Source organism: Eleutherodactylus coqui, chromosome 3 (genome assembly GCF_035609145.1).
Source record: "Eleutherodactylus coqui strain aEleCoq1 chromosome 3, aEleCoq1.hap1, whole genome shotgun sequence".
Taxonomy (NCBI): Eukaryota; Metazoa; Chordata; class Amphibia; order Anura; family Eleutherodactylidae; genus Eleutherodactylus; species Eleutherodactylus coqui.
Genome location: NC_089839.1, coordinates 297,191,722 through 297,219,110, shown reverse-complemented (window position 1 = coordinate 297,219,110; position 27,389 = coordinate 297,191,722). Strand labels below are relative to the sequence as shown.

Sequence of the window (27,389 nt, the reverse complement as noted above, 5' to 3'; positions counted from 1 at the left end):
ACGCTTTGCAGCAGCCCAGGTTGGTATTTGGCATTGACTTTGATAGGAATGTTAGCTGCTATACCAACTCAGACCACTGCAGTGTGAACAGCGCTGTCTTCTTCCTGATTCATACACACCTGACCGCTGTCCGGCTGCGGTCCTGGGCTCTGCACCCCTACTGATATGGAATCCAGGAAGCCCTTTGATATACCATTTAGCAGATAATCCTTGTTTCACATCCATAAAACTCATAGATGAGCTGACTCTCAGGAAAGTAACCCAAGATGTACAGTGATATCACATAAGTGTAAGCGGTGGAGCAGAAGCCCTCCACTGAGTACCGTGCCCCTTCAGCTGTGATCCTCAGACAGACGATGTTAGCGGTCTTATGGCTCATACATTCACTAGCACAGTGGACAGTGTTCAGGTGAACGCGTCTGCCCCATCACTTCAGTGATCAGTAGGGGTCTCCGTACCCCGTCCATGACTGATCAAAATTTCTGACATGTCAAAAGTTTTGTGAAAGTAGGGGTGCACGTTAAAGAGGTTATCTGACTTATAGCTATTGCTGACCTGTCCTTGTGATAGGTAATTAATAGCAGATTGGCTGGGGTCTGCTGCCTGGGACCCCCGGGTGATCAGTTATACCCTCGGGTTAGTGTCTTTTTGTATTGACCCGTTTTTCTGCAGAAAGCTTTCACTTTAATAAGACTCTGCCTGCAGTACCAGCCGAGGCCACTGGGTAATGTATGGAGCTGTCTGCAGCAAAACAACTCAAGGACACCAGCCTGGGGGGAACAGCTGATCCATGCGGATCCCCTCCATCTTCTATTTGAGGATCCATAGCTTGAGATGGGAATGGGACAACCCCTGTAAGCAGTTAGTATGTGACTAGCTCTTTCCCTGCAGTAGTGATAGAATTATCGGAGGAGGGATGAGACGCTTTCCTGTATCCTCCGCCCTGTAGGAGCCGGGCCAGGTTTACCGCAGTGTTAGTCCAGCCGCTCCGATGGGGGTCCGGCACGGATCTCTTCATGTAGTTACTGCAGTTAGCAAAATGCAAGGAGAAGGGTGGGGGGTGAAAATTTTGCACACATCCCTCTGAGTTGATCTGTCCGAGTCCGTGGTGATTCGTGCGGCTCCGGCTCAGAGGTTGAGTGTTGGCTCGTATCTCATGACTGTTCATTACTTACAGATTACCGCTTTCTGGAAGACGCCGGCAGGGTGGCGGATGCGGCGCTGAGGGATGTCATGCTGCCTCGGCAAGCATCAAACAAGTTTGTATGTGTTTGCTTCAGTAATACATCCACATCCGTAATAGATGAGATTACGGTCAGGGGCAAGAAGTATCTAGCATATTGGATTTCAACTCCCGATCCTTTTGCCCCCCTCCGGAGATAAGCCAACATTGGAGCTGTTAGCAGCTTACCTCTTTCCTATGGTAAACACATTGATCCGGGAGAGCTGAGGGAATTAGCTGGCGGCTGAACGGGTGTTTGCCTAACAGCTGTTAAAGGTCCCAGGACCGGAGGGGTAGGAGGTAGACTACTTGCAGTTCTTTGCTCCCATCCTGGTTTTTATCCATCCAGTTGGCTGCAGCAATATTCAAACTGCCTGATGTACATTGTGCAGGGCTGATCACATGAGCAGCTCTGGCCAATCAGGAAGCAGGTATAGCGCATTAGTCGTCTAACACTACCAATGCACTGTGTGGATACTGTAGCCCGAAGATTGCATCCGCTATCTTGGACGGCTGAAACGGGGAATGGAAACTAATGGACGCAACCATGTAGATTGTGGTCCTTAATATAGCATGGATTGTAGTGCAGCGCATTACAGCCGGCGATACGGGAGACTCATCAATGTGCAGCTTTAGGCCATATTTACAGTTTTGAGTTGTATATGTGACATTCGCGGACGTGCCGCCTCCTAACGCGCACCCGTTTCTCTTTTTATTCCTGACCGCCGTCTCCTTCTTCAGTTGAACTTCTTGAAGAATAGAGCGCGAAGACAAGGCATCGATTTGAAGTTGCTGCCGATTGGGTTCTCAAAAAGGAAAGCAAACTCCACCTTCTTCCATAAAAAGTAAGTTCTTGGGTGGTGAGAAAATAGTGGGACGTCCTCCAGTATTGTACAGCCCTGTGCCCCTCCGCAGCCCACCATGGTGTTATAGCGCTAGTCTCTCAAGGGGTTAACCTGTCATTCCCTGCGTCCAGCGATGGCCTGTCCCACCGCAAGCTCTGTTGAATGGAGTTGATGTGCCCAAGCGCGGCCATCGCTGCCACGCACTTCAGGACAAGCCGCAGCTGGGCGCCCCCCACCTCAATAGTGAAGAGGAAACTGAATGGAACTACAGCCAAGCATGCAAACTCCGTCCGTAACGCTGTGGGAGATGGACAAGAACAAGCGCTTGGCCTTCACTCTATTCAATATGATGTAATTGCTTGTGGGAGAAGCATCCACACAGTGCCGGAAAGAGGGGGATATGGGACCCCCATTTTCAGGATCAGCGCTGAGACCCCCACCGATTAGCCTTTTATTCTCGTTAATCCCTGTAGAGGGGTTGTCCGCTCAACTGAAAGGTTATTGCAAAGTCTCCAGCGGCAGGATTGCAGCCCATCATCCTTAGGAAGCAGCATTGAATGTAGTTGGGGACTCCGATCTCGTAACCAGTAGCATGAAGCTCTGTTGCAGCGGCGTGACGTTGCATCTGCCAATCACATTGACTACTCTCGGGTAGCCCCGCCCTCCATAGACTGAAGAAGATCACGTGTGATCGAAGACACGCGGCCGTCGGGTTCGCTCCATCTTGGCTGGTGGCACTACCCAGAGAGTAGACCATGTGATCGGCAGACAGAACGCTGCGTCATTGGGGGGGGGTCATGTGACCGCAGTCAATCCGCCGATCCTGCTTACTATGGATGATGGACTGTGATCCGGCCGCTGGAGACTTTAAAACAACTTTTTTAGGCAACCAGTCAGCCCCTTTAGACAGCCATATCCTGCACTCCGGTACAAAGCATACCAACGGGCACAGAGACGGTTCGGCTAGACTAGAACTCCTCCGTAAGTGTTTATCAGAGAGGTAGGTATGATGGCGAGTATATCAGCTGCAGCAGGATTATATCTGACACCCGTGTGGGCAGGTAAAGGCTTTACTTGTGTGTGAAACGGCACGAAATACTTGTATTTAACCCCTTCTCCCCCGGTGATGTGCTACTAGTAAGCGGGTTGCACCCTCAAACTTTTTTTTTTTTCCACAAATGTCTGATTACCTCAGTGCAAATCAATGGGGTTTCCGCTCTCTGTATTATTGCACGTGTAATAATGAGTGCAGATACGCCTGAGCTCTAACTCTGATCCCCAACTTGTAACTTACTGAGTGGTTAGAGAATGGGAATCTATTTGACACCCCATCAGCACCTCCACAATGCAAACAGGGGGTGCTGAAAGGTTGTTATGGCAGCCGGGGTCCTACAAAGGTACCGGCCGCGCCTGCCTCTTGTATCTACCCATTAGGCCCTGCTGGAGGCAGTATGTTATATGAGCTACTAGAGGATCACATGTTGGGTCTAAGGCCCCGTCCACACCGACCTCTGCTGCACGCCTTTCACATACGAGCGTCTGAAGCGCGTCTCAGCCTGACCGCTGCCCTCCAGATCCGACGCCAAACATTCCATGCGTGTATGATGGGGTCCGGAGACCCTCGGTCAGGCTGGGACACACTTCAGATGTGCGTACGGGAACCGGATGCAGTAAAGTGCAGACGGCCATAGAGGATAGAACCGTCAGGTTATTTATCTCTCACGGTGAATGAGGGAAAAAAATCCCTAAGCAGCGCCGGAGCTGTGGGTTTTTATTGTGCAAAAGTATTAGAATGTAGAAAAAACCCTGTAAATGATTGCTGTGATTATCACCGGCTCGTGTTGAGATTTGTGCATCGGAGAGCAGATCAGACTTGTCCACTGGGTGTCTCTCTCTCCGCATTAGACTGCCGCGTCTCGTGTCCTTTAGGTCTTCTTGCTCGGCTGCTGGCTCCCATCCTACAGAATCTCCTACATCAGCGGAAGTTGTTCTGGTGATGGCGGTATATATATATACTTCCCTTATATGCACTGAATGGCCACTTTATTAGAGACCCCCTTCTAGTAGGGCGTTGGACTTCGGCCTTCAGAACTGCAGCAATTCCTCATGGTGTAGATTCCACTGGGGGATGAAATCGTTCAGCAGGAATATCGGCCCCTGCGGACAGGAAGCTTCTTGTAGTTGCTGCAGATTAGATGGAGGTGCTGACATGTTCTGACCAGCTGACAGGAAGGGGTCAGCGATTCATGCTGCTTGTGCCAAAGTCTGACCTCCCATCAGCATGGTGCAGCAGAAATCTGGATCCAACTGACCTGGAGATGTTTTCCCGCTTCTCAGTGACCCTGTTTTTGCGCTTGTTTTGTCCCCTGAACCTTGGCCTAGTTCTTACTGGAACTGGTGGACTGCTGTTATAGCCGATCCGTGTTAATGTACGGCAAGTTGTACATTCGGACATGTTACTCGGAGCACTAGCGTTATATTCAGCTGCTCCTGTCTGTGCAGCGCCAATTCATCAGGATGATTCCTGACATCCGCCTCTGACCCCTTACAGCGATGAGTTGTTTGCATCCACTGGTCATTCTCGGTATACTCTCCATACTGTTACATAGTATGTAAGGCCGAAAGAAGACCTGTGTCCATCCAGTTCAGCCATATTACCCCCAATGTTGATCTAGAGGAAGGCAAAAAAAAACGCTAATGAGAAAACCCCACAGGGTCGGCAGTGACATCCCGGCCCCGGCTAGGCTAGCACCGATGACCGGCCTCACTGGAAGTCGCTCAGATCGCTGGATTTTCCCATCTAATGTGGATTCACACTGAAACTGATCCACGGAGAACTTGTCACATGACTTTATGTCGCACTCCGGGGTCATTTCCATGCAGGGATCGCCTGATCGGGAGAGGTCTGGGGGTCTCTAATAAAGGGGCCATTCGCTGTATAGTTTCATCAAAGCCAATTCTGATTTTGTGTTCCTTATTTTTGGGAGTCCTGGAAAACATCTTCATATCCAATAGCCTCGAAAAGTTTAATGGGGTGTCGCCCCCCCCCCCCCCCCCGATACCCGTTATGGGACAGCAGTCCAATCTGGTTCGTCTGTCTGTCCGTGACTGTTCTGCGATTGTCGCTGGTATTGGCAATAGTGTGTCAGTTGTATGGCAGTTGGTTCAGACTGTTCGCACCTCTATGAGACCTCTATTAACCCCTTAGTCACCAGCCTGTTTTGTACCTTAAGGACCAAGTGATTCTTATCATCGCATTGCAAGAGCCGTAACTGGCTGACCGTTATATGAGGGCGTGTGTGGTTTGGGGATGAGTTGAATATCTTAATGGCCCCACTCTGGGGTACATAGAATATGTTGGCAAATGACAGAAAGAGTCCCCTCCACCTGTCACATGCTGCAGCTGCTACTGTTTGTGGCATGCAAGGGGTTAAACCGCCAGGATCTGAGGTTTCTCCATTCCTGGCTGTCAGTAGTCAGACAAGCCACCGCCTTACAAAGATGTATGTGCAGGTCTAAAGCCCATTAGTGACGGCCATATAAAGGTGTATTGGGGGTCACTAAGGGGTTAAGATGCGGTCCGCGGAGCAGCGAGTCGCCCCAGGATGTGAAATGTAATGGGTCTCTGCCAAATTAAACTGAATTGACAGTCAATTCTTTTTCCCTATAATGAGTGCGGCTCTGTGCGGATTTAATGAAAACCTGCAAATTCCTGGCTCGGTAAACATAGTGAGCCATTCATGTGTGCGCGGCCGGAGCGGCGCGGCCGGACCCCGCTAAATGGAGGTAAAGAGAAGGGATGTTTGTGGTGGGCTCAGATGTGGGGGAGCAGTTATGTACTCAGGTGTGACAGGTATGCGGCCGCCGGGGCTGTGGGATAACAGGATATATATGTGCTCATGCCTGTATACACCGCACAGACCGGTGTAACCCTGCAGGGGTATCAGGAAGCCGTCTTGGCTTGTTCTGTTCTGCTGCGATTCGTGGACCAGAAGCTGCTCCCTGCAGTGACTGGGTGCGATCACTAAGACAGAGTGAACCCGCATGGCATGCGTTGTGCTGTTTTTCCGCGCACCCATTGACTGCAATGAGGGTATTAATAGAGCCGCCTCCTGTTTTTTTTTTCCTTCATGTTTCTGAAAAACGGACGACATTCCTGCGTTATAAACTGAACTCTGGCGTAAAACGCTCCGCGAAACCGGTCAGCTTTTCATTGACCAAAATTGGGCTTTCCGTGTGGCTATAGCCGTAGGTTTATGGGGCAGAGCCGGCTGCCGGCGCGGCCCCTCATTGTGTTCACTCTGCATCCGCGAACGGGGATTTAGGATGGGATTCGGCGCTCGTTCACGGCAGTTTGGGTCTATAAAAAAAAGATCCAGCGTGCGGCGCTTGTGGTTTTATTTTCACCTCCGTGTGTCATCTGTGCAAAAAATGTCCCCTTTTTTGTTTTCACTGTCGTCTGGTAGTATGCTTAAAAAAGCGCAGCGCACACGCATGTAACATCCGTGACCGGTTAGTATGTAAAAAAAAAAAAAACAAGACATCGCGTGACTTATCCTGGTCTATTTTCACGGATCAAAATCGCCATTGTAAGTATATGGGAACGTAAAAAGGCAAAAATCGCAGCATTTTTTTTTTTTTACACTCCCATATACTTTCGTTGGCGATTTTTCAGCTGTTCGAAGGGGCTGTGGCCTCTTCATTGTTACAGATACAGCTCCATACGTTGCATAGTGGCCGTGCCTGGTATTGCAGCCCAATCCCACTTTGTATAGGACCAAGCTAAAGAAAGGTTATATGACCAATGAATGTGACATTATAGGCCAAGGAAGAGGTTGCTGCACTCTACCAAATGCCATGGCTCTTTAAAACAGCTGATCAACCAGGTAGCTGACAGTCAGACCTCCACCAATCAGATAGCGACAGTCTTTTTTAAAGAAAGGTCATCAGTATTTAAAGGGGTTGTCCAATTGTAAACTATTGATGTCCTATCCGCAAAATATGCCATCAGTGGGGGGTCTGCCACCCCACAGATCAGCTGTTCATCAGGCCAGTGCTGTTGTACACAGTGCTGATTTCTGCAGGAAGCAGACAGCTCCATTCACACTGCAGTGGCCAGACTTGTTATTACAGGCAAAGTTCCCATTGGCATGGATGAGAACTTTGCCTGCAATACAAGGCATGGCCACTGCAGTGTGAATGGCGCTGTCTACTTCCTGCAGAAATCAGCTCAATGTATTAGAACCCTAGCCCGGGAAACCGATGGTCAGAGGTAATCCTGAGCAACGAACCACCACTTATTGTGGTGGCCAACCCCTTTAAGTCCTGAAAACCCCTTTAATGTATATAGGAATTCCTTCTACCATCCTGTAATAGGAACCATTTCTAGTGGCGTCAGACACATTCTCGCTGGCTTGTGATTTGGCGCAGCGTCTGCGGTCTCATCGTTGGCATCAGCGGAGTTTGGGATATTTACTGTACTCCCCAACGCCGCGTGCCGCCGGATCCTTCCTCCGCTGACCACATGGGTGAGGACATCGCCGTTGGTTCTCGGCGTCCTGCAGCCAGCAGCACGTGTTTATACAACGTGGATGTGGTCAGGACGGTTACACACAGCTAAGGAAACCAGACACCGGTTGTGTAAATAGACGGAACGCGTCCAGAGCGAACTGCGCCCACGGATGAGAGAATCCTGGCCGCCGCAGAACAGGTTTGGTTTTACAGCTAATGTGTAACTTGTAGGATAATATGTCACCCAGGTATTAACGGGACAACGTCGGGGCCCCGCTCTGGGGGCCGCCCCTATAGGCCTCGTCCCGGGATGGCATGTGGCAGGAAGCCCTTCTAGGAAACGTTCCTGGACTGTAGGGGAAATGTTTAGAGTTCTGCGGCCGGACAGAAGCGCTCGGCTGGGAGCTGATAGATCAAACATCCCCTTTACTTTGCAGCACCTTTTTGGTTGCCTGCTAGTCGCTGTACGTATCGCCACAACTTTGATGTTGACCTGGGAGGTAAGCAGTCATTGGTGGACCGTGTCCGAACTCCAGCGATCAGCCTCTAATGAGCCTCTATTCCTGGAACTAATGGGATCAATGGATGGCCTCCACTCAGGATAGATCATCAATAGCCTGGGACCCCCACTGATCAGCTGCTGCCCGGCGCCGGCAGTGCTGGAAGGAGAGAGCGCTGTCAGTATTGCAGCACGGTGAGAGCTCCGCCTGCAGAACCCAAGCGGGCGGCTGCAATGTTGGCAGCACTATCTTCTTCCAACGCTCTACATGCAGGGATCAGCTGATCGGCAGTAGACCCTGCCACCTATCTTGAGGATAGGCCATCGATTAGTAGAAGTCCCTGACATCCCCCGTAAGACTGCTTTCACGCAATCCTATTATGGGCGCACATATAGGATGAGTTTCCTGCCCGACCGATGTCTTCTCAGCCGAACCCAGAGCATCAAAGAATGCTGCGAGTTCAGGCCAGGCCGGGCCGGTGTCCGTATTACGGATGCATATATGCGCACATATTATGGTAGTCCAATCCGAAAAGACTGTGGCCAAAATAGGACAGTCCAATCAACTGACTAAAGATGGTAGCGGGCTATACCCCATCTGCCTTCCCAGAACTGTGGGCACCCAGCATGGCAATAAGGGGTGTAAGAGCCGTCACCGCTCTCAGTGCCAAGTAACGTGCTTAAGGCTGGCCGTAAGGATCGATCCGTCTCTGGTCTGTCTCACTCGCTCTTTCTTTCCCTCCTTCTCCCTGTATTTACTGCATTACACCTGAGCTGCTTTGGCGCAGCGTTGAGGCTTTCCGTGTTTTCGTACGTACCAGGGGCGGAAACCAAATGGAAACCAGTGAGAGACTTTCTGGGTTCGCAGGACTGACTGCTTCACAAACATTACAAGTGTCCACAGGAATCTCGGAGCAGCTCCCGGCAGCCAGCATTCTTCCCTGCGCCGCGGCCGGCGTGCCGGCGATCACACGGGCCTCTTGTGCGCCTCCTGTTTGTTCTGGGATCGAAACATCAGATCGAGTGTTAAAAGGCGGATTCTGATTAAACCGGCTGCTTGTAGATGGATATTTCCAGACAAAGTCGGCTTGTCCCGGCCGCCCCACGCTGCTTGTGTGCCGGCGGTGGATAGAGCCACGCTCAGAGCAGGAGGACGGTGGTTTATGGGGAGAGCTGCAGGTAGAGCCGCGCTCGGAGCAGGAGGACGGTGGTTCATGGGGGGCGCTGCAGGTAGAGCCGTGCTCGGAGCAGGAGGACGGGGGTTTATGGGGGCGCTGCAGGTAGAGCGGTGCTCGGAGCTGGAGGACGGTGGTTTATGGGGGCGCTGCAGGTAGAGCCGCGCTCGGAGCAGGAGGACGGTGGTTTATGGGGAGAGCTGCAGGTAGAGCCGTGCTCGGAGCAGGAGGACGGTGGTTTATGGGGGCGCTGCAGGTAGAGCCGCGCTCGGAGCAGGAGGACGGTGGTTCATGGGGGGCGCTGCAGGTAGAGCCGCGCTCGGAGCAGGAGGACGGTGGTTTATGGGGGCGCTGCAGGTAGAGCCGCGCTCGGAGCAGGAGGACGGTGGTTCATGGGGGGCGCTGCAGGTAGAGCCGTGCTCGGAGCAGGAGGATGGTGGTTTATGGGAGCGCTGCAGGTAGAGCCGTGCTCAGAGCAGGAGGACGGTGGTTTATGGGAGCGCTGCAGGTAGAGCCGTGCTCGGAGCAGGAGGACGGTGGTTTATGGGGGGCGCCGCAGGTAGAGCTGCGCTCGGAGCAGGAGGACGGTGGTTTATGGGGGGCGCCGCAGGTAGAGCCGTGCTCGGAGCAGGAGGACTGTGGTTTATGGGGAGAGCTGCAGGTAGAGCCGCGCTCGGAGCAGGAGGACGGTGGTTTATGGGGAGAGCTGCAGGTAGAGCCACGCTCGGAGCAGGAGGACGGTGGTTTATGGGCAGAGCTGCAGGTAGAGCCGCGCTCGGAGCAGGAGGACGGTGGTTTATGGGGGGCGCTGCAGGTAGAGCGGTGCTCGGAGCAGGAGGACGGTGGTTTATGGGGAGAGCTGCAGGTAGAGCCACGCTTGGAGCAGGAGGATGGGGGTTTATGGGGAGAGCTGCAGGTAGAGCCACGCTCGGAGCAGGAGGACGGTGGTTTATGGGCAGAGCTGCAGGTAGAGCTGCGCTCGGAGCAGGAGGACGGTGGTTTATGGGGGGCGCTGCAGGTAGAGCGGTGCTCGGAGCAGGAGGACGGTGGTTTATGGGGGCGCCGCAGGTAGAGCCGCGCTCGGAGCAGGAGGACAGTGGTTTATGGGGGGCGCTGCAGGTAGAGCCGCGCTCGGAGCAGGAGGATGGGGGTTTATGGGGAGAGCTGCAGGTAGAGCCGCGCTCGGAGCAGGAGGACGGTGGTTTATGGGGGGCGCCGCAGGTAGAGCCGCGCTCGGAGCAGGAGGATGGGGGTTTATGGGGGGCGCCGCAAGTTTCCTCCCCTTACAAGTAAGTGACGCTTTCACATTCTTAAAAGTCCATCTGCTGGAGACCTTCAGGAGTTTCAGCATTCTTGGGAGTTGCCGCACCTTATAGGCAGCTGATCATCGTTGTGCGCCATTAGGGCTCATTCACACGGGCGTACGCTGTGTTCAGTTGTGTAATGTGCTTCGTATTTATGGACCAAAGAATGTCTATTTCCTGCGTATGTCAAGCTGCGGTTTATTTTCGCAAAAAAGAAAAAAACTCCTATTGATTTCTTGCCCAACTCTGCAGGTTTCTCCGTATTTACTCAGCCCGGTGGTTTCAGTTGGCTATTTCGGCATGTAACGCGCGCCAAGAAAGGACATGTTGCGCTTTTTTTTTCATGCAGTCGGAATACTAGTGAAAAATATGCAGCTGTGAATTAACGGGCTCCATCCACTGTGTACTGCACACGCGTGTACGTTCGTGTGAATGAGCCCTAATTAGGAACATTCCTCTTTCTGCAAATCTTAGAGGCGTTCGCCCACCAAATCGGTTGTGGATGGGTGATAAATGTCTGATTGGTGGGGCTTATCCTGGGACCCCCATAGATCAGGACAACAGGGTTTCGCTGAGTGCCACCATATGAATGGGCACTATGGGCTTGCGGGATATTACCAGGCACCCATATCCTAGTATCTCCATCAGTCCCATAGAGATGAATGGTGCGGCAGTGTGCATCTATGATCGCTGCTCCAATCCTACTCCTCAGTACGGTCGGGGGATTGGGATTCCCCTTCTAGTGATCGGCGCCAACCCCAGCGATCGTACAATTATCATCTAGAATTGGTTTTTGTGTGCCAACCCACAGATCGGAGGAGGGCGATAACCTGGCGAGTTCTGTTGCGGATCTGACCGCTCCCGGCTGATGTTTGGTCTTCTGCGCTTGTATCTGCAGAGAAGGCAGCCCCTCGGGGTTTGGCGCACCGCTGCTGGCCCGGGCTGTACTTTTGCTCCAGGGGGTTTGGGTGCAAGTTATCATGGCCGGCTCCAGCTAACATATTCTTGTACATACATATCTTATATCCCCATAGCTTATATTGGTGCGTATTACACGTGTAATCCCAAAGGGGGACACGCTGCAGTAAAACCACCGATGCGGGTGGCCCTTCGAAATCAATGGGCTTTTGGCACCACATTTTAGCTCTCGCGCCTCTAGTTCTACTATGCACTTTCCAATGTGGCACGTTGTATACTGAGCGTGTAACTTTTATACATTTTTTTTCACATCCCAATTCCTTACGGTTTTCAAGATCTCTGCTTGTTGTTGGTGAATGGAAAATATGCTCCATTCCAGACGCCAGAAATCTGTCTTGATCCTTCCTGCCCACAAGGTGAACCAGATCCACGAAAGCTATGATAGGTACTGTAGCTGTATGTGCAGCGAGTGGGCAGGATGGATTTCCATTCTCTGACTGTAAACTAGCATGTTGTAATTCACTGACTGCAAGCAGAGATGTAGCCTACCTCTGATGATACTGTGACTTGAATTTTCTGGTGTTTTGTGAGTCCGGTGGGGATTTTCAGCACACCAGAACCTCGTATTCTGTGAATTCACGAGACCTGATAAGAAGCCAGTGCAGCGATGGGTCCAGACTGACGGAGGCCTCTCTTGCTCCATGTTTGCGAGAGATCCGGTTTGGCGCCATTTCGGATCCCGGCCCTGAATACAACGTATAGCAGGTGGTTTTGTTCCTGGATGCTTTTCGCTGTTGCGGGAAGAACAGCATTTTTTGGATTTGACACACGCAGAAATACAAAACAGTAGGGTGAAATAAAGCCGAACGGGGCGTCACACGCCAGACGGTGCAGGAGGCCAAGCCTCCCCCGAAGAGTGCGGTGCCGGGATCGGAGGTGGGCTACTTTTCTGTGGCCCTGCATGTAGAAACTGGTTAAGAATGGCAAACGCTCGTTGAGGTTTGCAAAGTTAGGTAAAAAGTCCACCTCCTGCTCGGAGACAGCGCCGCTCCACAGGTTGTGTTTGGTATTGCAGCTTTCCCTCATTCAAGTGGTTGGGTATGAACTGTACTACCGCGCAGCTCCTGCCAGAATGCAGGTTGGTCTGACCTATTACATAATACCCAGCTTGTTACGGGCGCCTGTCAGACATTTCCCGTCTGCGCTGACGTCACGTTCAGTCGCTGCATTTTCCAGACACGGAGGGAAAAAATGCCTATTTCTTTATGCAGGCAATAGAAAGCCTCCTCGGCGCACGGAGAGACGAGTCACGCTAGTGACGCAGAGCGGGAGACGAGCGTGCCAGCAGCCGAGGCGTGTGTCTTGAGCATTACCTCAGAGCGGGCCGCTCCTTGGGCGAGAGTCCAGCCTACAGCCCATAAAGACGCCTTTTATAAGTCCTCTGTGTGGGGATGTGACGGCTCAGCCGTAGGCAGACGGACGGACTTGGCTGTGAAACGCGTCGGAGATCGGCCTTGTTCTTCTTGGAGAATCAGGCCTAGTACAAATATAGAAGCCGCTCGTGTAGAAGTGTGATGTGGAGTTTCTTATGACGTTCTTGTCCTTCTCATTCTAGAGAACAGAAGTTTTTTTGGCATTTGAAGCTCCAGTTCCCGCAGAGTCGGGCCGAGTACACGGAAAAGAGGTAAGTTACCGTATGGAGTAAGTCCGGAACGAAGAAATGCAATTGATGTTCTTATCTGTGGTTCAATTGTGCAAGGCAATGTGCATTTCTGTAAAGCCTGTGTGACTTAATAGGTTGTCTGGGACTTCTACTAATGATGGCCTACCCGCAGATAGTCACTTAAGAGCGTTAGCAATCAGCTGATCACCAGGCTTGCTGTCAGCACTGTCAAAATTGCAGTGGCATGAGTTGGTATTGCATCAGATTCAGTGGGAGCTGTACCTGCAGTACCAACCCAGGCCACTGGAATACGATGACGCTATCTGGTTCCAGTGCCATTCACACTGACAGCGGAGGCTGGTATCCAGCTGATCGCAGGGATCCCAAACGGTAGGACTCTGCTGATCAACTATTGATGACCTCTTCTGAGGATACTTCGTCCGTAATAAAAGACTCGGACAACCCCTCTGATGACAGATTCTTAGCTGCTAAAGATGGCCGTTGTGACTTACACCGGCTGCACACGGGCAGATTTGCATTGCAGAATCTGGAGGGGTGTCCGCCTCCTAATTCCGCAGCAAATACTGCCCATAGCATGCTATCGAAAAGCGGTTTTACCTGCAGACGAGTGGAGGAAAAATGGCAGCATGTTCTATATTTGCGCAGAGTCCGGATGGCTTACATTAAAGTCAGTGGAAGCAGTCTGATTCGCAGCCCTGCCGGAAAGGTCGCTGATTCCCCGTCATCGCCTAGTGATCAAGTGGGAAAAGCAGGGGTTTATAAACCAAATCTGTACTGCGCATGTCTGACGGCGAGCCGTGCGGCCCATCCGCAGTACAGAGAAGAGACAGAAAAGGCAGGTACATGCGGATGCCGGCTGTGAGCGCCCACCTGGTCGTGTGCAGACGGTTTTAAGACGGTTTCACCGAGACTCAACTATTGACCTTTCCTCAAGATAGTGAGGGGCTGTCTTTTGGGACCCCTGGCGATCCGCTGTGATGCATCCTGCCGTCATTGGAAGCGAACTGCTGCGGCCGCGATAGTATGGAATTGAATGGGAGTTGCGCTGCATTACCAACCCCGGTCGCTGCAATGCGAATGAAGCTATCTGTCCGTGTGCTAAAAGCGGGCCTGATGAAGCGGATTCCTGGGTGGGCTGCGCCCGCGCATCAATTTTTCCCACGATCAACTATTGATGGTCTATACTAAGGGTAGGTCATTTAAAGGGAAGTCCCAGATAACCCCTTTAAAAGAAACCTGTCGCCTCTGCACTAAGTTATGGCTCTGTTTTAGGAAGTGACAGGGAGCCCGGGATGTGCTTCTATACTTCCCCACTGCCCCGTTCCCGCACTGGTGAAGTCCACACACGGCGCATGCCTCTTCCATAGTCCTCAGATTTTCAGACCATGTGCAGACTTTACCATCGGGTGCCGGCGAGTATAAAAAAGACATTTCCCGGTTCCCCGTCGCCCCCCTGACAGCACCACAACTTCGTTTATGATGCTTTTTCCCTTACACAGCCAATGATCTTTGTGCCGCTGATCACCTGACAAGCTAGTAAACGCTCATTCATCCGGTGATTGCGTGTTTCATGCCGTAACAGAACTCCTCGCTAGCGGGTCATCTCTCCGTGAAAACTGCGAATGTCATACTGATAGTTAAGAAACGCTGCAGGGAACAAGTCTGAAACGGCCTTTGTAAACGCCCGGTAGATAAGCGGCAATCTACTGATTTCTAAGGCCCCTTAGCTAGTTCCTGGAGTCACAGCAGATGAGGTCAGGGGACAAATGGCCGACAGGAAAAATAGGAGAAGTGGTATTCTTTAATGTCGCTTTATGTTTTATTTAGGGTGGCGGAGAATAAGACTCTTAATGAGATCTTGAAAACGTACATCGACCCGGCGGAGTCTGATCCAACCATCCGTCAGAGGTAGGTACTAACCGTGTCACAGCTGATTGGTTTAGGTGGAGTACGTACATACCTGTAATGTAGCGCCAAGTGGTTCCCCCATCGGGGGGGCATGGAGACTCTAGTACCCTGTTGTACTGCCTCTAGCCGTTTGGAAGCCGCCATGAGAGGAACACATGTGCAGGATGTCCTGAACATATCGCTGGGCTGCCATTGTCCATCGTACCACTACTAGGGGGAACCGACTGTCGTATGCGATGGCCCCCCAGACCATCACACCAGCAGGGGGCAGTGTGCCGCTCCACTGTAAAGGCAGGATTGAGGCGCTCACCCCCAGGGCTTTAGACACAAACATGGCCGTCATCAGTGCCCAAACTAAACTTCGATTCCTCACTGAAGACAACCCGGTTCCACTCTGCAGCGTCCAGGACACCACTGCAAACTGAAGCGACAGTTGGTATGTGTCTGACTGGCAAAAGTATGTGAACCTTTGCTTTTAGTATCTGGTGCATCTAAATATTTTTAGTAATGGTCTATTAATCCTACACATCGACTTGGAGAAATTGTAGCCTGTTGCGCCATAAAAACCACCTTTAAAGGAGATGTCCCGCGCCGAAACGGGTTTTTTTTTTTTAAACCCCCCCCCCGTTCGGCGCGAGACAACCCCGATGCAGGGGTTAAAAAACCCACCCGCACAGCGCTTACCTGAATCCCGGCGGTCCGGCGTCTTCATACTCACCTGCTGAAGATGGCCGCCGGGATCCTCTGCCTTCGTGGACCGCAGCTCTTCTGTGCGGTCCACTGCCGATTCCAGCCTCCTGATTGGCTGGAATCGGCACGTGACGGGGCGGAGCTACACGGAGCCGCTCTCTGGCACGAGCGGCTCCATAGAAGACTACAGAAGACCCGGACTGCGCAAGCGCGGCTAATTTGGCCATCGGAGGCCGAAAATTAGTCGGCACCATGGAGACGAGGACGCTAGCAACGGAGCAGGTAAGTATAAAACTTTTTATAACTTCTGTATGGCTCATAATTAATGCACAATGTATATTACAAAGTGCATTATTATGGCCATACAGAAGTGTATAACCCCACTTGCTGCCTCGGGACATCTCCTTTAACTGCAATGTTGGTGGGGTGCCTCCTATGAGCGGCTCGCTGCAGGTCTTTATACAACATTTCCATAGGATTAGGTTTAGGACTTTGACTTGGCTATTCGAAAACATTCCAGCGAGTTTCTTTTTGGAGAGCAGCGGCTTGTTCTGTGAAATCCTGCCATGCACACCATTATTGTTCGGTGTCCTCTTGATGGCAGACTCACAATGATTAACATTAGCTAATGGGAGAAAAGCCTTTAGTTGCTTAGAGGTTACCTTGGGTTCCTTTGTCACTTCGCAGAGTATTATACGTCTTGCTCTTGGCGTGATCTTTGTCGTTGACCACTCCTGAAAGGGTAATAGCGGTTTTGAATTTCCTCCATTTGTACACAATCAGTCTGACCGTGGATTGGTGGATTCTAAACTCCTGATATAGTTTTGTAACTTTGTCAGCCTGATAAGCATCAACAACTCTTCCTCAGACATCTCCTTTGTTCGTGCCATGATACACTTCCACAAACGTCTTTGATAGATCTCTGTTCTTTCATTATAACAGTCCGCCCTCTCGCACCTGGTTGTCATCCCATTGATTGAAAACACATGACTCTAATTACACCTTCAAAGTATCTGCTAATCCAAAAGGTTCACATACTTTTGCCACTCACGGACATGTGATGTTGGGTCATTTTCCTCAATAAATGACCAAATCTCATATTTTAGACTCTTTTTTTTAACTTGGTTCTCTTGTGTGAAAATCTGTTGTAGTTTTAAGCAGAAATATGAAAGATTCCGAGGTGTTCACAAACTTTCCAGCCGCCCTGTATGTCCTAATAGGGCACTGCATTATCTAGAACCGTAGTAGTAGTAGTATGGTAGGTTCGCTGATTTCAATGTCATCAGACACCCTCCAGACACCCTCCACCCAATCAGTGGGCCGTTTCAGTCTGTTGAGTCCCGGTCCGGCATGAAGTACCTGTTTAGCTGTGGGGGGACCTCCTTGGTGATATGTAACCGCTGTTTCCTTCCTCAGGCTGAGAGAGTACGTGCGGTCACCGGCCGACGTGAAAGTGCTTATGTTGGCAGAAAGGATGGCTCCTGGCCCGGACAGGTATGGTCACGGGGTTTTGTCGAAGGCTCCAACATTAACCCTTTCCAATCCACTGTCTGACGTCTGAAGACATTCTAAATGAAGGCTGTACAGCTCCGATGTCAGAAGACATCCGGCAGGGTATTCTTACTGTATATTACTGGCCGCTCTGTTGTCAGGGGCCTCTTCAGCATGTCCCATACCGCAGTACTGGCTCTAGCCAGCAGATGGCACCATTGTATAATGGCGGAAAGAGAAAGACCCCTAGGAAACCCTGAATCCAAAATTGGATTGCAAAGGGTTAAAGGGTTTTTTCTTACTAATGATATTTGTTCCCTATTCACTAGACCAGGGATAAATGTTGGACTGCTCTGGATCCGACCACTGAGAAGCCAAAGTGATTTCGACATCTACATACCCCTATGAATGTGTGCATGCGTGACCAGCACTCCATTCACTTCTATGGGAAGGAGGGAGATCAATGCGCTCGGCAACCTTCCTCTATCCCATAGCATGGATCACTGGTCACACATGCTCACCACTGTCCATTCCCATGGAGGATGGATAGATTGTGGGATCGCTGCAGTCAGACCCCCGGTGACCTGACATCTGTGGATAGAGGATACATGTAATAGTGGGGAAAACCCCTTTACGCCTCTGTACCACACATTGGGACGGATTTACTTAAAGGGATTTTGTACCAAGATACACTTTTATCACCTATCCATAGGATACTCTAACGGCTTAGACCCCCTCCGATCCCAAAAACCCAGGATCCTGTGTTCCCCTTTTTTTCGTCACTGCAGGTATGCGTCTCCCATCCGCAGTGACGTCAGAATAAAAGGAGGTTTGACTGTTCCCTTGATTTCAGTGGGGCTGATGGGAATAGCTGAGGGTTTGTACACTTATCTACGGTGGGCCCATTGAGATGAATGGAGCGGTATTGCACATGTGCTCCATTCAATCTCCTCTTGACTGCGGGGAAAATGGGACCCCAATTCTTGGGATCGGTGGGGGTCTCAGCAGTGAGCCCCCCCCCCCATTCCTCCAAGCAGACTATTCTTCCCTATTCTGTGGATAGTTGATAATAGTTTATCTTGGTACAGCCCTTTTAACACTTTGTCAGTAAACTAGGCTATAAAGTCTTACATTTGGATGCATGTCATCTTGTGCACCAAAATGCGTCACTTTTTGCAATTTTATGTTGACTTCGGCTCATAAAAAATAAATGGATAAAAAGAGGGTGGGCAGCACTTGGCATGAGGAGCAGGAAATCTGTGGTTCACCCCATTTACTATAATTTATGACAGACACTGGTGTAGACCGCATACAGGGTATACGGGCGGCCCGTAGATCAGCCTGATGTATTGAGGCTTGTGCATCTACATACGTTAGCCATACTTCTTGCCAACGCAGTGCACACTGATCCCAGGCCATGGACCCTCATCCTGCCACTATTAATAACCTCGCCTGAAGATAGGCCATCATCGTTTACAACTGGACAACCCCTTTAAGATAGCCTTCAGATTCATTTTAGCCAAAACTGAAGGCCCCTTTATATACATTATAGTTAAGTTGTCTAAACCTGCTGAAAACATTGGAATCGGACGACTCTCTGATGTGTATGGGGGCGGTCATCAGACAGAGGGAACCAGGATCGGGAACGTTGAATTTCAGTGCCAAGTCCTTGCCTTCCCTGATAGATTAGTTGGCGCTAGAGATGTCTGACTGTAGCTAAACTTCCTAAACACATGAACACTTGTCCGAACGTTCATGTGGGGGAGGAGCTGATGGGAACAGATGTTACATGAATGATGACTTGTCTGACAGTTGTGGAAGGTGTATTAGCCCCTTATAGGGGACTACCGCACTTCAATAGCGCTGCCTGTATTTTAATAATAAACAACTGTACTTACTCATCCGCTGCCGTCGGCATCCAGCAGTCCTGCTGTGGTCCCTGTGATTGTTGACAGATGATGTCATAAGAAATCAGCCAATGAGAGGCTGCAGCCTCACCGCTTGTTCTCCTGGCATCGGTGCTTACATCCTGATGCCAGGAGTTCAGGAACGTAGAAGCAGAAACCAAAAATGGCAACAGCTCGCAAAATAAGCTTACTATCAGAGGTATACTTACCTATAATCTATACTCTAACCACATTAAATAATACAAGGTCCTTGGTATATAATTTGATCGAATTACATTGGCCCATCCACCAACGTCCAGGTGACCGAGCTCTCAGATGGATCCTAACACTAATACCTGGTGGTGAATCTCAACCTGGGAAAGATGAGTTCAGGAACGTGACGCTGTAGCCTCTCATTGGCTGTGGGGTCAGCTGACTTCCTGTGACGTCATCGGTCACTGGGACCATAGCAGGACGGCAGCAGAAGGGTAAGTATGCTGTAGTTCTGCTTATCCTTAAAGTACAGGCAGCGCTATCAAAGATGGGTTGTCTAGTAACCAGACAGCCCCTTTAAAAGCAGCAGTAGTGGGGCATTTCACCATTCTCCGTCTCCTCTTTCTAGGTACTATCAACTGGACTCCAGTAAAAGTCTTCTAGAAAACCTCAAAAACAAAACCGTCCTGGAGTATCCGACTCTCTCTGTGGTCTTACAGGATTGTGTAAAAGACCTTCTGCTGGTAGACCAAGGTGAACGTCCGTGAAGCCTCGGCCACCGCACACGTTTTTCTTCCTCTGTTCTTGTATCGCACCCTCTGGAACAAATAGACGTTCTCCACCTAAATGATTCGTTAGAAGGATGAATCCTCAGAGGATGAAACAGTTAAATCAGGTGTTTGTTAACTTAATTTACCGTATGTACGTGAGTATTAGCCGACCCGAGTATAAGCCGAGTCAATAAGTTTTACCACATAAAACTGTTAAGACTTATTGACTCGAGTATATACTAGATAAAAGAATAATAATGCAATACTCGCCTCCCAGCCGGCGTCTGTGTTCCCGGCGCAATGGTCTCCCCGGCGGTGCGGCAAGCAGCTTGAGAATTCCTATCTGCATTCATCTCCCTGCTCGGCTTTAAATTCCCCCGCCGTCAGTGCTGTGTAAGTGCTGTGATTGGATCGAGCGCCAGCCAATCACAGCCATTCAGTGATGTCATCCACTGAATAGCTGTAAATGATGAAGCGCCGGCTGTGATTGGCTGGCGCTCGATCCAATCACAGCACTTGCCTACACAGTGCTGACGGTGGGGGAATTCAAAGCTGAGCAGAGACATGACCGCGGGGAGAATTTTCCAAGCAGCTTGCCGCACCACAGGGGAGACCATTGTGCTGGAGACACAGACACCGGCTAGGAGGTGAGTATTGTGTTTTTTGTTTTTTTGTTTTTTTTTTTACCTCACTCAAGTATAAGCCGAGGGGGGCCTTTTCAGCATAAAAAAATGTGCTGAAAAACTAGGCTTATACTCGAGTATATACGGTAAACTTTTTTTTTTTTTAAAAGGGACCAATCGCGTCCCCCCAGCACTATAAACCAAGTTATGCTGCCTGTAGGGTGCGTCACACGGAGCTGGCTGATGTATTTTTGTACTCGCCCGCTCCTGCGTTCCAGAGCTCTCACCCGTCGAAGTCGGCGAGCAGCAGAAAGTCTGACTCTTTTCAGGGTCCCGTGTGCGCCATCTCCCATACAAGTCTATGAAAAGAGTCAGATTTCCGTGCCGCTCTCCGACTTCAGAGGGTGGGAGCAGGTGGGTAAAAAAAATACATCACTCGGCTCAAAAAAAAACTTTAAAAATGGCTTTTTGTCACCATTTTTTGAACCCCCCCCCCCTCCTTACTTTATTTGTCTGTTAGTGCAGCTGAGTGGGGGCTTGTATTTTCCAGAAAAAGCTGTCGTTATTTGTACGTTTTTGGGGTACTTCATACAAGTTTGTCATGGTTTTTTTCTTTTTTAATAATTACTTGGCGACTGGGTGACCAAAAAAGGGAAATTCCGGAATAGTTTTTTTTTCTTTGACTGTCTGCAGTGTGCGGGATAAATAATGTGATATTTTAGTAAACTGGACTTTTGTGAACACAGACATAACAATTTTTAATTCTTTAAGTTTTTTTTCTATTTCATGCCACGCCTGAGAAAAGAAATGTTTTTAGACTTTTTAAAAAATTTTTAAAATTTAGTATTAACCAACAAAACCCTCTTTTTTTATATCAAATATTTTTTATTTGGATTTTTATCACTTTTCGTAGTTAGCAAAAACAGAAATAAACAAAACGAAAGTCTTGCAGCAAACTCCGCCCCCCTCTCCCCTCTTCCTCGAGTCTCTCTCTCGTGTGTCCAGTAAACTGAGTAATCCTGAGTAAACTGCAGAGAAATGAGTCCATGAAATGTTCCATCCTCTCAGATTTTCTCTTTGTCCCTTTTGAGGATTGTCAGTTTTGTGCTTACAATGAGCTGAACCCACACTTTAGAGAATCCGGTACTTCACCCATCCCCCACACATGTACAGCCACTTTATATCACAATGTAATGTAGAAATACAATAGTAAAGGTTATAAGCCATCAACCTGACACATTTAGATACATGCCTTATGACTATGACTATTTCATGGGTCTGCTCTCTCTTGTGACTAGGATATACCCTACATATCACTTATATTGTACACTCAGTCTACCTAATGTGCAAGTTCAGTTGTGCCAAGCCAAATGCAAACAAAACTTTCTTAATCTTATTTTAACTTTCTTTTTCTTTCTTAGCTCACATAGGAAACTTAAATTAGAGATCATTTGAGCACACATACAATATACTGCAATACTTCAGTATTGCAGTATATCGTACTTCTGCAGGCATTCTATTAAGCCATGCCAAAAGCAGGACTTAACTGGAAGAAATCAATGGCTAGTTTGGGGATCTTCACAAAGCCCCAGGCTACTATGGTAACCAACGGTGATCTCGTTGTGGGGGCTATTTGGGAGAAGAAGTGTCGTCCCCCCCTCCCCCCCCCCCCCCACACTCCCTCTGGCAAAACATTTAAAGCTGATGGTTAAACGGCCACAATTCTAGTTCTCTCTGATGCCTGCCGCTGCAGCTGGGTGTCAGTTGTTAAATATAATTGACTTCTGTTGCATACAAAGCAGGCTTCTGCGCCCCTTCTATACACTGACAGCCGACATCCGTTGTACATGTATGGTGGATGTTGGTAAGGGATTAACCCTTTCCAATCCACTGTCTTACGTCTGCAGACATTCTGATTGAAGGCTGTACAGCTCTGGTGTCGGAAGACGTCCGGCAGGGTATTCTTACTGTATATTGCTGGCCGCTTGGGGGGCTTCTCCAGCATGTCCCATACTGCAGTACTGGCTCTAGCCAGCAGATGGCGCCATTGTATAATGGCAGAAAGAGAAAGCCCCCCTAGGAAACACTGAATCCAAAATTGGATTGCAAAGGGTTAATAAACACAATATTGTACTGGTGGAGGCCTAGATAATGCTGGGGAGCAACACTGCACACAGCGTCTTGTAAGTAGCTCCATTGCTACTTCCTGGCTTCCTACGACCCACCTACGGGGAAGTTTAACAGTTACTAAGCCGTGTACCCCTTACATCCAGACAATTTGCTCTTTCCCACTTGTGTCGTAGTTTGGGGAGGGCGAGTGCGGTGCGCCATTGTTGTGCGGGTAAACAATATCCATGTGCCATACATCCGAATGACAAACTCCACCCTGTCTTTTCAGGAATCGATCGCTCACCGTCTACATCACAGAGTCCAGAGGATTTATCAAGAACTACGAGAGTCGGGCCTCCACCAGAGTAACGCTGGACCCCCAACAATACGCCCCGAGCTGTACCCTGTATGTTTACAGACGGCTGCCACATTTGCTATAACTTTTGCTGCTGCACTTTTTTTTGTATTTTTTTTTTTTTTTACCCATAGAGATTTTGATTTCTTAATTGTTTATCGGTTACTTACAATCTTTTATGATGAAGTCGTGTGCGTTGTGAACTCTGACCTCTCGGTTCTGAGACCGTACGCAGCCGTATCATCGGTTATTACGGTCATGTGAGGCTGCGCACATCCGCCTTCTTTTATCCGTTATTAACCCGTCTATTTTTTGTTTTCAAAATAAATAAAAAATAACAATGTCTGAAAACGAGGGGATGGATCCGTCAGAGGAAACGAGAATGGGGAAAAATGTGCTCCACCGTGAGCAAAACTCTTTAAATGTATCAGTACTCTTTGTGCTGCCCAGGAAGGGGAAGGGTTAACATGTCTCTAATGATGTGAAGGGATCAGAGAATCAGCTGTGGGATCCAGCAAGTTGTGCAGAGAAACTTTTGGACACTTTGTAGCTAGTTGTATTCTCTGATCCCTTCATCATTATAGACATGTTAACCCTTCCCCTCCCTGGGGAGCACAGAGATGACTCTGATACATTTAAAGAGGTTCTGTGTTTGATGTGAATAGGTATACAGACACTTAGTGCCTCTAGCTACCAAGGGATCAGAAAATACAGCTAGCACATCTATGAAACCTAATTTGTGCATCCCCGGGTATCTGCTCTAAGGCCTCATGTCCACGGGGAAAATCAGTAAATTCCTATTTGTCTCCCGCGGATCCGGACGGCTTCCATAGGCTTCAATAGAAGCCCGCGGGAGCCGTCCCCGCGGGAGCCCCGCACGAAAATGGAGCATGGTCCAGATTTTTTCATGCTCCGTTTTTAAAAAAAATCACTTTTATTGACCATCCGCGGGAATTTACCTACCCGCGGGTGGTCAATGCATCGCTATGGGATGCGGATCCGCGGGCAGGGGAAGAGTTAAAATCCGCTGCGGATTTTAATTCTTCTTTTGCCCGTGGACATGAGGCCCAAGTGTTTATCAGGATTAAAGCCACCAAGTACTCGGGCTGACACCCATACACCCGAGAAGTGTCTTTATTGCCGGTCCAATCGTGGAACACCCCTATCCTCCAACCAACGTAACACAGCATTGAATTTGTAACGCGGCACGTTGTCTTGTTGGAAGTATGGCCGACCATTCCTAGAGTATTACCACATTGTCGATAGCACATTATTGTCTGGAATGTCAGGGTCACCTCCGTGTTCATGGTTCTTGCCCTTACAACCAATGGACCGAAATCATGCCCCATAACATATCCCCACACCATAGTGGAACCATAAAAAAGCCAGCTGCAGCGGAATAAAAGCCCCAAGTGGTCGCCATGCAAAAGATTGGAATGCTTGTTAATGGTAAGGAAGCAGCATCAGCTTGGCTTGGGTTCACCGCTCAGGACCCCCGCTGAGCCGCTGTTTGAACTTTGGCTGAGCACTGTTCCTGGGAGATTTGAGTAAACTTTCCCCTAAGGGAGGCCACCGAGTCTGTATGAGAAGACATAAGGTCGTGCAAGGCTCCCATGGGAAATGTATGCAAAGGAGAAGATGGAGCAATGCCTCTACAGTGCCACCCATTCATGCCACTTCTGACCCACATCCTAGGCATCTCAGCCACCAACCTACTGTATACTGATGAGGCCCAAAACCCCTAAAAACAGGGTGTCTGTATGTGGATATCTGCTCATTTTGGCTTTGGCTTACATTCCCAGCCTTGTTAAAAAAAAAATCTGAAATTGACTTGTAGTAATGCTGCCTTCCCCTAGGTGTCGCTGTAGAGGCCTTGGACCGGTTTCCAATTTAGGAGAGTTGGGTTATTGGATTTTGGCACTCGCTTTCCCCAATTACAAAGTGAACCCACGGGGTTAATAAGATTTTGCCTGCAACTAACTAATCACTAAAGAATGGAAGAGAAAGGACATTTATGTTCGCGGTCCCGCTGATCCGCCATCGTAAAGATCTACTGAGAGTTAGTTAGAATGTGATCTCAATCATTCCGATCACTAAATCTAGCAGCGCAAAAGCTAATAATTCCTCGCACCCCGACAAACTATGCATCGCTGATGCGACCTGGGAGGCGATTTCGAAAGAGAATTTCTTCATTTTTCCGTAAAATCTTCCCCTTCCCTTTCATCTGCGCATTCCTACTGCCCATGTGCTGTGAATTTAATGCCACACTGAAGCCGCTGCACCCCATCAGCACAATGTTTTATTAGCTTCCTGTGATCTTCCACCATGTTAGAAATAATTGCTTTCCAGCCATCGCTGCGTTCGCCAAGGCAGCTGGATGGCGATCCGCATTCTTCTCATGCCGGCGGCACGACCAGATGGAAGCTTCACCCGCAGCCCACTTATCGCATTTCCTTGTAATTTACGTTTTTAGGAGGCTTCTTGTTAATACTCACCATTTACTGTCGCTATTTGTAATTGTGAGTCAGATTTACAGTACGTTTCCCAAAATGTAAAAAACAACTCCCGGACAGACAAAGAAAAAAAAGCGGTCTTGGAAGAGTTGTAGGACTATAAAAGTTTCCATACCAAGAGAGAATAAAGGATTTCACAATGTGCTTGGAGTCTATTGGCGGGGCTGAAATATCAAGGGGCGGGCTCGGGTTCCTTGCCATCCAGTAGAAATACACGGCTTAAAAACACTGAGGGAACACTGGAATCACACATTGCATAAGGTTCGCCGTAGTATGCCCCGACTTGTATGACTGTCGCATGTGCTACATGTGAAGCTACGCTCATCGGAGAAGAGAACGGGGCGCCAATGGTGGACCTGCCTGTTACGGTGTTCTTTAGCGAATGCCAACGTAGTTGCCCGGTGCTGGCTGTGAGTGTTGGTCCCGCTACAGGACGTCGGGCCCCCATGAAATCTGATTATGACAGTTTGGTCAGTAGCCCGTTGGAGGTCATGTTGTAGGGTCCTTGCAGTGCTCCTCTTGTTCCTCCGGTCCTGATGTTGGGTTGATGACCTTCTACAGCCCTGATAAGCTCTCCTCGTGTAAAGACCTGTGTCCTGCTATCTCCTCAATAGTCCTAAGACTATGCTGGGAGACAGCAAATCACCTTGTGCTGGCACATATAGATGTGCTATCCTAGTGGAGAAGGACTACCTCTACAACCTGGATGGGCTGCAGGTAGTCTCATGCCCCACTAGTGACGACACCAACAAAACGCAGAAATAGTGAGGAATTGTCTCCAGACCTTTTTTGGTGGTGTCTCCTGCTGTCACTTTCATTTGCACCAAAGCAGGTGGACTTGGTTCACAGTCACTTCTTCACTTCTGCTTCCTAACTGGACAGATTGATATCTATGAAGTTAACAACTGGGGTTGTACTGGGAACACTTAAAGCAACCCTTAGAGCTTTGACTGCTTCTCTGACTATCTGATGCACACTGTATATTACTATGTATTGGTAGTCTAAGACAGGGGTCCCCAACTCCAGTCCTCGGGGACCACCAACAGGTCATGTTTTCAGGATATCCTATAGTAAGAACACCCAAGGCAATGTCTGAGTACTGACAATAATTACATCACCTGTGCAATACTGAGGAAATCCTGAAAACATGACCTGTTGGGGGCCCTGAGGACTGGAGTTGGGGAACACTGGTCTAAGACAGTGTTTCTCAACTCCGGTCCTCGGGGCCCCTACCAGGTCATGTTTTCAGGATTTCCTCAGTATTGTGCAGGTGATGTAATTACTGTAGATGCCTCAGACATTGCCTTGGGTGTTCTTACTATAGGATATCCTGAATACATGACCTGTTGGGGAGCCTTTAGAACTGCAGTTAAGAAACGTTGGTCTAAGACACTACATGCTGCTCTGACTGGTCAACACTGCTCGTGCAGCCTGCACTGCTCAATCAAAGCAGGTGTAGTGTCTTAGACTAATGATGCATACTAATGTACAGGGTGCATCAGGTAGTCACAGAAGCTTAAGTGTTCCCGAAATGTTTTTGAGCAGTGTAGATCGTATGTACTGCAGAAGTATTAGTTGCAGTTAGAAAAAGAACACTGCTAGGACCCCCAGGTGCCCATTATATACCCCCCAGAATGAAGAATCTATACTGTGTCCAAATTGGAACATCCTTTCCGCTCTCTGTGGTGCTGAGACAGGGCTTCACTCTTGCTAAATTCGTCTATATCAAACGGCGTCATCGTTTCACACGTCGGCACCCACTTGTGGCCACAGGTTATGGCACACCGACCCAGACAATAAGTAGAGTTGCCTCCCTTCATATTGTAGTTTGGGTGCGGGACGATAAAGCTGCCTTTAGTGCCCATCAGGGATCACTTAATAGATGTCCCCTT

The 27,389-nt window shown here is 49.4% G+C and overlaps 1 protein-coding gene across 2 annotated transcripts in view; it reads left to right on the top strand.

Annotated features, from left to right (window-relative positions):
* Window positions 1-23,335, top strand: part of ZNHIT6 (zinc finger HIT-type containing 6) — a 28,800-nt gene extending 5,465 nt beyond the window's left edge. For both annotated transcript variants that reach the window (XM_066594785.1, XM_066594786.1), the window contains 7 exons: window positions 1,178-1,263; window positions 1,964-2,067; window positions 13,090-13,158; window positions 14,986-15,066; window positions 17,173-17,250; window positions 19,756-19,880; window positions 22,919-23,335. In XM_066594785.1, the coding sequence (XP_066450882.1) occupies window positions 1,178-1,263; window positions 1,964-2,067; window positions 13,090-13,158; window positions 14,986-15,066; window positions 17,173-17,250; window positions 19,756-19,880; window positions 22,919-22,998 (623 nt within the window). In that variant the 3' untranslated portion in view covers window positions 22,999-23,335. The remainder of the gene's footprint in view (window positions 1-1,177; window positions 1,264-1,963; window positions 2,068-13,089; window positions 13,159-14,985; window positions 15,067-17,172; window positions 17,251-19,755; window positions 19,881-22,918) is intronic.
* Window positions 23,336-27,389: the final 4,054 nt, after the last annotated feature.